Here is a 13205-nt window from a genome sequence, read left to right on the forward strand (position 1 = left end):
CGATCAAAGTTGACATCAATCCTCTTAAAGCTTCTTCCCATAGAAACAACAAGGTTAAGAAATGCATCTGCCAGTTGACCAAAGTGTAAAACTCCTGCAGGGTTTCCAAGTACAACAACTAATGCTTGACCATCTATTATAAGGCATGACGCAGACGGAATTGATATATCAGGTGGACAAATTACATCCTTGGTCATCACATCAGCTAGAATGGCTTTGTTTCCTGTTCTCAGACTTCCGTTTGTGTTGGCAAGGAAGATTGGAATTGGCATTAGTTCATGACACAAAATGCGATTTAGATCCACATTATGACCTGCCTCATAGGCAGTTACTAGGCGCTGGAGAATATTCCTGGCAGTTTTCAAAATGGTTTCCTTGCCACTTACTACCAATTTAACTTCATAGAGGGACTTAAAGGTCTTTGCATTTGACTTATTTAGAGGATCACTTAACTTGCCTTGTGTGTGACTTTTACCAGGGGCCATCATCCTTTCCTTCACGAAGGTGTCTAGCTTTACCTGGCCCAGTGTTTCAGCTTTGAGGAGAGTATCTTAAATATCTGAAGTAGCTAAATCCTTTGTTTGTGGCAATGTTATGAAGGAACTGATAAGAAACATCTTAAGATGATGGCTCACAGGTGCAGGTCTTTTCAAATTCATAAGTGGATCCATGGTTCTATGTTTCTATCATTCTGAAATAAAGTAAAAAAAGAAAAAAAAATGTATCATAGGTTTAGTCATATTTGTGGTTCTTTTGTTTAAAAAAGGGGAAAAACACCACAACAATTTTCAAACATGTCAGATTAGAAAACATAATATTCGGATTCAGCATGCCCAAAAACATAATGTTTGACACCAAGATCACTATTTTCTTTCTGCTCCATCAAAAGTTATTTGGAGCTCATTTCGTATAGCCGCCATTTTGTTTTTAGCGATTTGGAGCACATAGCTTAAAATTTCAGATTGGAAAACATAATATTTGGATTCAGCATGCCCAAAAACATAATGTTTGACACCAAGATCACTATTTTCTTACTGCTCCCTCAAAAGTTATTTGGAGCTCATTTCGTATGGCCGCCATTTTGTTTTTTTTAGCGATTTGGAGCACATAGCTTAAAATTTCAGATTGGAAAACATAATGTTTGGATTCAGCATGCCCAAAACATTATGTTTGACACCAAGATCACTATTTTCTTTCTGCTCCTTCAAAAGTTATTAGGACCTCATTTCGTATTGCCGCCATTTTGTTTCTTAGCGATTTGGAGCACATAGCTTAAAATTTCAGATTACAAAACATAATATTTGGATTCAGCATACTCAAAAACATAATGTTTGACACCAAGATCACTATTTTGTTTCTGTTCCTTCAAAAGTTATTTGGAGATCATTTCGTATGGCCGCCATTTTGTTCTTTAGCGATTTGAAGCACATAACATCAAAATCGAGAGTGGCAAACAAAATATTCGGAATCAGGACATCAATTACATTCAGAAAATGTTGTTTGCCGGCTTTTCCTCAAAAATGCTTCCTACACTTTTTACAGCCACATTTCTGAGAATTTGCACCAGGCTAAAAAGCAATTTTTTGAAATTAACCAGAAACGTCTGTTGTGGAAATTGCTGAAACTGGAATGGGGAAGATTCTGACTTTCACGCTTAAAACATTTGACCATATCAGTAAACAAGCTTCTTTGTCAAGATGTGAAGCAAACTAGTACCTTAGTGCTGGCCCCCACCAAAGTGTAAATGTACTTTTGGTGGTGCTCCCAGGGAACCTCAACAGAGTGGAGTTGAGATTGTGATTTCCACTCTGGCCGTTTGACTGAATTCGTGGAGAATAACAACGACTAACTTGAAACGATTCGCTTATGTTGACCTTGAAAAAGATGACGGCATGCTGAAAACGTTTTATAAGCTACAAATAAGGAAAATACTTGAACAGATCGCACATTCACACAATTGTTCGGTGACCAAAACCTACTGTTTGGTTATTCCAAACAATCCTGCGTAGAGAAACAAAAAAAAAAAAAGAACTTCGTTTCTGCGAAAATAAAATATTAGTGAAGGTGGTGAAAACTTACCGAATACCATTAATTCTTCTGGGTGTTTTAAAATTTATTCGTAGAAACCAATGGATGAAGTTTGAACATTTACATATTTATTTTGTAGCTATCAGTGCTTTGGCTGCAAGATCGTTCGATACCTGTGCATGGGTTGCACATATGCGTAAAAATTATGTTCTTGTACACTATTTTTAGAAGAAAAACTTGTAATGTACAATTACTCGTTGATCACTTTTTTACTAACTACTATCCTTTGTTATAGGTTTTGTATTCTCAACAAGATGCAATGAGGAGCAAGAAGAAAGATTCAAAACGCCACAGTTCAAAATCTAGAGTTCTTGAAGCAAAGGAACACGAATTCTTTCATGCTACATTCTTCAAATCAGTACCCTGCGACACTTGTGGAAAATCTCTCTCTAACGTAGTGCGGGCCACTGAAGCTTTAGAATGCAAGCGTAAGTACGATCTTGGGCTGTGTGACCCTGGAATTGCGATAAGTCTAACTGTGGTTTCAATATCTTTCAAACTGAAAAAGGTTCTTAATTATTCGTCGCATTATACAAAAAGAAAGAAAAAAAAACCTGAAACTCTCGTTGGACAACTTAAAATAAATCGTACTCTCCTATTTAATGTAAGTAATTTTTACAAGAAAATGCAAGCTAAATGTATGTGAAAATAACATATTTGAAATATCACTACAAAAATAATCATAGAGTTTAATATTGTTCGTCGTCTTTCTATCATAGCTTCTGCAAGCAATATTTCTTTCATGAAATCAAACGTAGTTAACTTACTTCGGCAGTTATACGCAGAAAAATGTGAACTGTACACTGACAAAACGACTTCCTCAAAAGTGAATATAAAAGAGTTAGGTTTTGACTAAATTTGCAACTCAAAATAACGCCAACTGGAATTTTGTCAAAAGATGTACTTCCTTAGTTCATTTTCAGTGTTTATATAGTCAAATGTGAGAAATCAATATATTCATTTTTGAGCAACATTTAGTCAAAACTGAATAACAACTGTCTCTCAAGCCCAAAGTAAACTTAGTCATTTTTAGTAACCTATAGTGGTAGGACTCCACACATCGTCAACTTCGGCCTCACGTAGTATGACATAATACACATTGTCTTGTAATATTCCTTTGTATCACATATAACTCTCATATAACTCAAAGCTCATCTTAATATCTGCCTTCTTTGCAACCAAAGTTACATTTTACATCATTGATTATTTCAGATGATTCTCAAGCTTCAAACACTGTGTTTTTATGTGATACGATTTTTTAAGTATATTTTGTCAGGGCATATCAGGTTAGCTATCTTTTAACAGTAAAGTTTGAATGAGATATGCCATACGAATCGAAGATTTTGAAAATGAGAAATGATTATGCGTAAACACCAATACAACATCTTACAGGTGTAACAACTAGTTATTAGATTAGCCTCATTGCATTAAAGTCTGCTTTATGCTGAGATAGGTTAATCGGAACTGGGTGTACAAGTTAACGTCAAATCCGAACCACTGTACAATGCACCTAGTAGTGAAATAAGGACACACACAAGTGAGTAGGTCGAGTAAGTAAAATACTTTTGATGAAACAATGAATTGAAACTAAACAATTGCCAAAGAAGTAGTTTCATTTATAGATACTTCATGTGACGTCAGAATGCGCACAGCCGCCATGTTTGCGGCCAATTTCATTTGTCATTTGCAAGGAAATATAGACCACGTAACGTTCGTTACATCTGCATCAACTGAACATTTGTTTTAGATCACGAATGTGTGTGTCAGTATCTCCCGCCCGCCCGCTTGAATTCCGTATGCTTACAAGAATTGGCCTCAATCATGTGACGTAGGCGAAACACACCTATACGTTTGGTCTCTTGCGAATTACATAGATTGGAACTCCCTACTTTAATAGCCATTACCTGTACTTGAAGAAATAGTTTAGAAATGACGTCAGCCAAACATCTTGACTGCCTTAACTTTTCTCCAGTTATCATTTTAAAACGTCATCTGCCCCATGTTTTCGCAATGCACATGTAATTTAATTAAAAATATTTGTTCCCATACAATGAAACAATGATTGATGCAGTGATATCGTGATCTAAATTTACATGTGAAAATCTCACTTGACTCTGACATTTAAAAATCTACAAGCCAGTTGGATTTTAATTTCATGAAAAAAAAACTTATATGTGATCGCATTAAATAACAGTACATTATCAAATTTCATAGATGTATAGGAAAGAAGGAAATACGTGTTGTTGATAGGTTTAATAAATCAGTATGTTATCAATAAGTCAAGCTATTAGATGTACTTGATTTGATTCATTGCATTTTAGAGATGGACATTTACAGTAATATGCAGGGTGGCTCAATAAGTCACTTAACACCCCCAGTACAAGGCCACTGCAGCGCGCAACATGGAAATGGTGATGACCAATCGTTATCAGGCAAAGGGGGAACCACCTTGACGCCACCCACATGGTCGGCGGCCATCTTGATGTCCGCCATCTTGAATTCAACTTCAGAATTTTAAACAGGAAGGGGGTCGTGCAACATATCAAAATGGGCTAGAATTTTACGAGGAATGTAATGGTGAAGGTTTTTTGACATATCTTTAACCAGTAAAAAGTTATGGCTGAATTCTTGTACCAATTTGCTCCTTTTCGAGGTGTTAGAAAAATGCCTTAAAATTTGTTTAGCGCTTCGGTAATGCATCGAGATCAAAGTGACGTCTATGAAGAGACGTTCGCATGCCATTGCACATTATTTTCGGATACATCCATGAAGAGCTGTGCATTATGAATGGTTGTCGCGAACAATTTACAGTGTGACGCTTCCATTGAAATAAAAGTCCTTCACAGTGACAAGGCTAATGTTTATGTTCATAAGTAAGTTCATAAACAGAATATTCGATGATTTTTATCTGATAACTAACTTTGGACAAAAACTGGTTCATAACGTTCCCATAACTGTTCTGGTGTTCTTCCCTATTGAAAAAACTCTGTAAAAAGTACCTTCTTCCATAAGCAAGGATGAAAAAAAACTGTTTATTAACAAATCCAAGTAGCCATAAGCATTTAAGGTTCCGTTGATGGAAAATTGACTAACCAATCGTGTTCCACACAGCACGCCACACCATTAACTTACCAACACTAACCATTCAGCTTTGATCTGTCGAAAATGGGATTGATCTGTCCGTTTAAAATAATGTGCAATGGCATGTGAACGTCTCTCCATAGACGTCACTTTGATCTCGATGCATTACCGAAGCGCTAAACAAATTTTAAGGCATTTTTCTAACACCTCGAAAAGGAGCAAATTGGTACAAGAATTCACTCATAACTTTTTACTGGTTAAAGATACGTCGAAAAAACCTTCACCATTGCATTTCTCGTCGAATTCTAGCTCATTTCGATATGTCGCACGAACCCCTTCCCATTTAAAATTCTGAAGTTGAATTCAAGATGGCGGACATCAAGATGGCCGCCGACCGTGTGGGTGGCGTCAATGTGGTTCCCCCTTGGCCTGATAACGATTGGTCATCACCATTTCCATGTTGCGTGCTGCAGTGGCCTTGTACTGGGGATGTTAAGTGACTTATTGAGGCACCCTGTACTTAATGAAGTATGTAGAACATCAAGAATTTTTCTGGTTGACATATACTGTAGAACAAAATCATTGAAAATGTATTTGAAATATGCTTGATGAGGTGTTCAACAATTATTACTCTTGAAAAATAGACCAACAAAATCGTACAAACAGTATTTGGATGATATGCTCTGCAGATATGTTTTCACCCTGTTAATGGTTAGGGGCCAAATATAAATACAGGTCTTCTACTAACATATTAGCTCCAGTAAAATTTCAACAACCTCCAATATTACGTATACCTTGAGATAAAAATTGCAAAATACTTCTTGACAAGGAAGAAACGCTGGTCTTGGAAATATAGTGAATTTCTTGATTCGCAGATTGATTTCAGCTAATATTAACTTAACGCTGTCAAGCTGTACTTTGAAACTTTGGACGACATTGAACAGTGGTTCGGATCCTACTTTAAACTGTAGACTTTAGATACAGTCCCCAATGCAAACAAAAACAATTCAAACTTTGAAGGAGTGTATCTAGTATGAAACTATCTCACAAACCTTTGGTTCAAAAAGGTGCCCTACTTTGTTTACAACTGACTTCTTACTTCTAACTTCGCAGGTTGTAAGATGAAAATCCACAAGGATCACCTCCTTCGTGAACCTGAGCTTATAGCCTTGTGCAGTGCGAGCCTTCCATTGAATGCAGCAAAGGAATTACTTCTTTTAGCATCTGACAGGGAGGATCGAGACTTTTGGGTGAAACATCTAAGCAGAAAGTCTCAGCAACTTGCAAATAAAATTTATTTGTCAAGCTCATCATTAGACACAGACGAAGTGTAAAGTTAATTTGTATTTTTATTATCATTATTAGGTAGTATTCAAGCATGTTCATACTTGCATTTCGCTAAACATTCTTAGCTATTAGTAGGTACATTGTAATAAATGATTAGTCAGTTTATACAGGGTGTCAAAAAAGTCATAGTGATACAACCGAGACTTTGAACGTATGTACCTTTTGTACAAGAAGCAATAGAGACATTGAGCTTACATTGGGTATTAATTTTGTCTATGTGGATAGTTTTTAAATATTAAAACAGAAAACCATGCTCTACATGAATGTTCAGTTATGCGGAAAAAATTACTAGGTTAAAAAAGTATTGTACAAAGGAAAAGCAATCATGTATAATAGACAGCTATGGAGTCACTTGCAATAATATTCAATGTGTATCTATGGTCTCTGTGGATTTTATCTAACTGATAAAATAATTGTAAAACTCATATTTCGTCAGAGCGTCCATTGAATAATATATCCAGATGCCAAGCACACCCGGTACTGCCTCTGATACGACCAATGTTGCAAGTAATTAAAAAAATTGAATATGTCATAATTATACGCATAAATCGTCTCTAATGCATAAAATGCACAAAAATGTTTGTTCCTTTATCAGTTAGATGAATATCCACAGAGACTATAGACACATACCGTAAATTATTGCTAGAAACTCAACAAGTGTCCTTCATTCATGTTTGTTTTTACTTCCTACCAAAACTTTTTCATCTTAGTAGATTATTCCACATACTGAAAGTTCATGTTGATCATCATTTTCTTGTTTAATGTTTAATAATTATCCACATAGACAAAGTTAATACCAAGTGTAAGTTTCATGTCTCTACCGCAGATACTACAAAAGTTACGGACGTTCAAAATCTCGGTTGTGTGACTTTTCGGACACCCTGTATAATATACATCTGTATATCAAGAAGCCAATGCTGGTGTTGGATTGAATGAAAAAGATAAAGTTATTATTTCACAAATATATATATATATATTCAGTGCATACATAATATGTATTATAATTTGTAATTGTAAAATTACAATACATTAACACTCTGTTAGATAATTTTTCTATTTTATTGTATATTTCGAAATAAATATTATTTTGTGTGCCTATAGCATCATTTGCTTCTATTACATCATCCTTAACTAAACAAAAAAAAATTGTTGGTTGAAATGAGAAAAAAATATTTTTCTCCTCTAAATAATTTGAAGATTTACTGTTAATTATATCAAAACATAAATTTTGCAAACGTTATGTAAATAATTTTAAAATATGCATTATAAAAGGAGAGCTAAAAATAAAAATGTACACCTCGTCGTTTGAGAACCACCACCGTTAGGTCAACGTCATTTTTTACGTGGGAAAGGTTGGCTTTACGTTGGTTGGCAAATTGACGTTGGTCTTACGTTGAGCCAACGGTGGTTGCCCAACCATGGAAACGTGAGTCAAAATTAGTTTTATAATTTTTTTTGATGCTAAGACAACTTTTAGGAGAATGCTTAAAATTCTAGAGTTTACAATAAGTGAAATGTAACAGTGTTTCTTTTCGAATATTTCAGTTACAGCACATACTGGAAATATAATATATTTTTAATGAAAGTAGAAGTTATTTTTAACTTGTAGTCACACATCAGTCCTTTGTCAGCCGCCATGGATGAAGGATGTGTTGGGTTTGCTTTTTGTTTGTCTCTTTTGCTGTAGTAACAAGAACATTCTTACAGGTATTATTGTGAAGGTGGTTAAGCAATGTTATGTGCAGACTAAATTCCATGAAAGGTGGAAAACTAAGTAAACTCTAGAAGGTTTTTGTGCTACAACTTGAAGGTATGGTGCCTTGAAAACAATGATACCATGTGACTGAGAAGGTGTATTTTTTTCCATAAATAAGTTGAACTATTGTTTACATTTGGCCTCACAATAAATTATGTATATATCAGAAAATAAACCTATCCATTCTTTAGTTCTCAGTACGTTGGGCCAACGTAGTAAAACCATACGTTGGGCCAACGTAAAAGACACACGTTGGCCCAACGTTTCAACCACGGCCAGAATTACCGTTGGCCAACGGTATGTTTTTGCGTAGGGCCAACCGTTGGCCAACCATTTCCAGTACGGTTGGCCCAACGTTGGACCAACCACTTTTGGTTACTTGGGATAGCTCCAATTTATCAAATTTACAGGAGGGAGGAAATAATGCATTTTGAGAAATACTGTCTGGCTGCCTTAGCCGAGACCATGGACGGAAGTGCGCATGCGCCAACCGGACGTGTCCAGTGGCTAAATAGGGGTGACAGCACTTTGGTCAGGGAGCGGGTTCCTTGAAAATAGTCTGCTGTGGAAACAACAATGAAGATTCAGCACAGTAACATCGCCGCCAAGATACATAGAGAGGTGTTCACGAATTATGTAAGGGTTCAGAACGAAATTAAAGCCATCCATCAGCAAACATAACATATGAGGACGGTATTCATCACGTCACATTAGTAGATAACTTCTTTGTAAACCAGTATCTTTATTTTAGATCATTCAATTAAATTTATATCCTTAGTAAACATTATAATTAGCACAAATATGCACAGCATTATTGAGGATAGTATTCACTAATAATAGTATTATTGAATATAGTATTATAACTGTAAATGTAGTAACTAAAAGGTTTGTGACAGCATAACGAGGGTGTAGAATGTCCAACAGGGGACCAAAACGTCCAAATTTCCTTCATTCCACTTCGAAACGGTTTCTTGCGAATTGTAAGAGCCATCACAAATCACAAACACAACACAGAAAGCGGTAATAAACACAATAATAAAATAGGGTAGTTTTGGGTAGTGCTTCTCCCTGCTTCCCATCTCTCGTTTGGAATCGTCCTTTCTAGGTAGTTTCGTCTTCCTTGGCCGGACTATACATTTGACTCTTAAATATTGGACACCGTGACTCCACCTTACTGCTAGGGATTATAAGTGGAGATATGTCCATCTGAATTTAAATAGAGCTCTTCAGGGGAATTTTTTAAACAAACCTGAAAACAACATTTTTGGAGTTAAGTTCCTGTGGTTCTCATGCGACGAATTAGTCCTCATCTCAAACAAACAAACTTCAACAAAGAGCAATACTACTGAAAAAAAAAAAAAAAAAAAAAAAAAACCTCAATGCGCCAATTTCAGGTTCTACAGAAACGAACCTGATCTATACCATTCGGGAGCATGGATTCGATCAAATTCTGTCTCCGAACTGATACTATTCTACAGCGAGAAGAATTAGACAGTCAGTCAAATTGATTGATAACATTTTGTGAACCCAAATTATACAATGAGTCCTCTAATTCTCAAAGAAGGACGATCCGTACCCACCTTAATTTAAGTCTTGCACAAACGTAGCGCTCGTATTAAATTTTTATAAGAATTTAGTCTGCTGTATGCCTTACATACAATAAACTTTAAATCTTTACATGCGTTGAAGATCTCTGAATTGCTTGTAATAAAGTTACGAGGAGCGATCAGGTTGCTCTGACCCTAACATAGAAAGAGCGGCAATAGGGTTTCAATTTTATTTTTATTTTTCAACATACTCCCCTGCAACTCCAATGCACTTCTCCCATCGGTGCTCCAACGCGTGGATACCTTGCAAAAAAAAATCTTCCGACTGGTCCTCCAACCATGAGTCCACAGCCCTTATCACCTCAGAATCATCAGAAAATTTTTGCCCACGAATGTCATTCTTCAAATGTTTGAACAAATGGAAATCACTGGGGGCCAAATCTGGGGAATAGGGTGGGTGGGGCAGCAATTCGAACGATGCATCTGCGATAGCGGCCCTCGCAATGCGTGAGGTGTGGACAGGTGCATTGTCCTGGTGAAGGAGCACACCACGGGTCAACATCCCACGCCTCTTTTTCTTGATGGAATCACGTAATTTCTTGATTAGGTCACTGTAGTATGTGCCAGTGATGGTTTGGCCTCTTTGTAGATAGTCCACAAGAAGGACACCCTTGCAGTCCCAGAAAATTGAGGCCATCACCTTCTTGGCTGACGTTTGCACCTTGAACTTCTTCGTTGGTGGAGAATGTGGGTGTTTCCACTCCATGCTTTGTGATTTTGTTTCTGGGTCGAAGTGATGGACCCATGTTTCATCCATAGTTACAAATCGGGCAAGGAAATCGTCTATATCAGCACGAAACTTGTCAAGAAGTTCTTGACTGATGAGCACTCGGGTGCGCTTCTGATCTGGGGCGAGGTTTCGAGGGACCCATCTTGCAGCAATTTTTTTCATTTGCAATTCCTGGGTAATTATGTTTTGCACAGTGCCATATGACAGGCCACACATATCAGCAACATGACGGATAGTGACTCGACGATCCTTCAGCACGATATCGTGGACTTTGTTAATGTTTTCGGTCGTCATGGCAGTTTTTGGTGCTCCACCTGCATGTTCATCCTCACACGACTCTCTCCCACAATTAAATTCACGACACCATCTCTTCACCATATTGTATGAAGGAGCACTGTCCCCTAATGTATCCACCAAGTCCTCATGAATTTTGGATACCGTCCACTTCTTCTTCACAAAATATTTAATCACAGCTCTCACCTCAGTTTTCTCCATTCTGGCACATTGACACAACTTCACTCAGTTAAACCCCCTGTAAAAAGAAAACTGTACGTTACTTAGACTTGCAATTCAGATTGAAAGCATATAAAGGATCACTAAACAATAACAAAATAAAAAATCAATCGTGGCGTCATTCCTTCTATGTTAGGGTCGGAGCAACCTGATCGCCCCTCGTATATGAAGTTAATGGTTTATTAAAAATATCAACATTCCAACTAAATAGAAATTTGAAACAACGTGTAAATTGTAGAAACAATTTAAATAAATATATATATATACGTACATGGACGTCCGCAGCATTTTTCCCAGGGAGGGGCAAGCAAGGTAATATTTCCATGGGGGCAAAGGAGGCATATTTTTTCCCCACAATGCTGATGCCCCCTCAAAAGACACTGCTGCAGTCTGAAATTATCATGTTCCTTCAACGCCCTTATAATAATTAACATAAATTACTTTCACAAATGAAATTATGACCAATATATACCTTTTAGGTGGACACTCATTGTCAAGGGGGCATTCCCCCCTTGCCCCGCCCTCCGGTCGCCCATGCATATGTGTATACGTGGGTTGTACATAAAGTGGCAACACTGTCAGGAAAAGGTAATGACACCGTGCATGTGCTATCAGGCAGTGAGCAATTTTGGAGCCATGCTGATGTGTGGAGTGTCAAAAGTGGTTGGTGCAGCGAGTGCTGTTGTGTATGTAGGAGGTTGAAATTAACTCCATTTTCAGTACTGCTCTAAAACATGTTTACAAAGGTAGAACAGTGATTGTGGATCAAAATCAAGGTTTGATCATGACAAAAATGCACAAGAATGTATCAAAACTTGCATGAAGCCTGACGCAACAATAACTAGCCTTACCTGATGGTTGCACAATGGTGACAATTTCGGGAACCCAGCATGATGCATTTTTCCTCATGTTGAGGTTGTTCTCACGGATGCATCGCAACCTCCTAAGGAAATGCACTTACCCATTATGCAACCATCAGATACGGCTAGGTATTGTTGCTACAGGCTTCATGCAAGTCTTGCTGACATTGTCGTGCATTTTTTCCACAGGCAACCTGGATTTTGATCCACAATCAATGTTGTACCTTTGTAAACATGTTTTAGAGCAGTATAGAAAATGGTGTTCATTTCAACCAACCAGTGGCGAAGCGTGACATTTTTACGTAGTCATCACAAGACTTGCCAAACGTCAGTGTCAATCATTCAGCCGGGCGTGGGGGTAATTTCAACATCCGATGATACATTATTGTTATTATTTATTTGTTCAACACAGGATACATTTCCCAATTATGTTGAACATAGGACACTGTGAATAAATAACAAGAGAGAAGAGGAAAAAGAAAAAGAATATATGGTAGTATGAGCGTCTATGTACACAATATTTACATCAATTTATGAACATATTGTTGTATTTATCTTTATTTTCAGCACACTACGTGAGTCTGTGAACATATCGAAGTCTACAGTTTTTAATAGTTCATTCACCGTGTCCTGCATGCACACTGCAGGTGAAAATCCTATGCGTGTTGACCCTTGACCTCTCCGTGTAGAATAATTTTCTGTTTCTTGCACTGTGTCGGCCTACATTAAAGTTTATACTTTCTAGCAGTGCAGAACACTCACAGTCGTGATTAATCAGTTTCTGTAAAAGAAAAATGACGTCACTGACAACTCTTCTGTTGAACAAAGTTTCTAGACCGAAATTCTTGCATAAAGATGTATAGTTCTTTTGTGATATTCAATGTTCATTTTGAAGGCACAGCCATTTCACAAACTGCCTTTGGACGCTCTCCACTTCCTCTTGCCATGTTTTGTAATGTGGATTCCATATGGGACTGCAGTATTCCAGTACTGGACAAACGAGTGTGATATATCTTTCTCTTTCTCTCTTCCTCTTTCCTTCTCTTTCCTTCTTCTTCCTCTTTCTCTTTCCTTCTCTTTTCTTCATCTTCCTCTTTTGCCTTCTTTCTTCTTTCCTCTTCCACCTCTTTCTCATTCCTTCTCTTTTCTTCTGTAGACTCAACTATGAGTTTAAACTCCATCATCTCCTTTTTTCGAACTTTCTCTATTTGAGCCATCTCTTT

The 13205-nt window shown here is 37.1% G+C and overlaps 1 protein-coding gene across 2 annotated transcripts in view; it reads left to right on the forward strand.

The window, feature by feature from the left end:
• Nucleotides 1–7086, forward strand: part of LOC146003578 (rho-associated protein kinase 1-like) — a 96574-nt gene extending 89488 nt beyond the window's left edge. For both annotated transcript variants that reach the window (XM_083141878.1, XM_083141879.1), the window contains 2 exons: nucleotides 2324–2516; nucleotides 6283–7086. In XM_083141878.1, coding sequence (XP_082998004.1) covers nucleotides 2324–2516; nucleotides 6283–6503 — 414 coding nt within the window. In that variant the 3' untranslated portion in view covers nucleotides 6504–7086. The remainder of the gene's footprint in view (nucleotides 1–2323; nucleotides 2517–6282) is intronic.
• The last annotated feature ends 6119 nt before the right edge of the window (nucleotides 7087–13205 follow it).

Source organism: Lepisma saccharinum, chromosome 20, assembly GCF_977018435.1.
Source record: "Lepisma saccharinum chromosome 20, izLepSacc3.1, whole genome shotgun sequence".
Classification (NCBI taxonomy): domain Eukaryota; kingdom Metazoa; phylum Arthropoda; class Insecta; order Zygentoma; family Lepismatidae; genus Lepisma; species Lepisma saccharinum.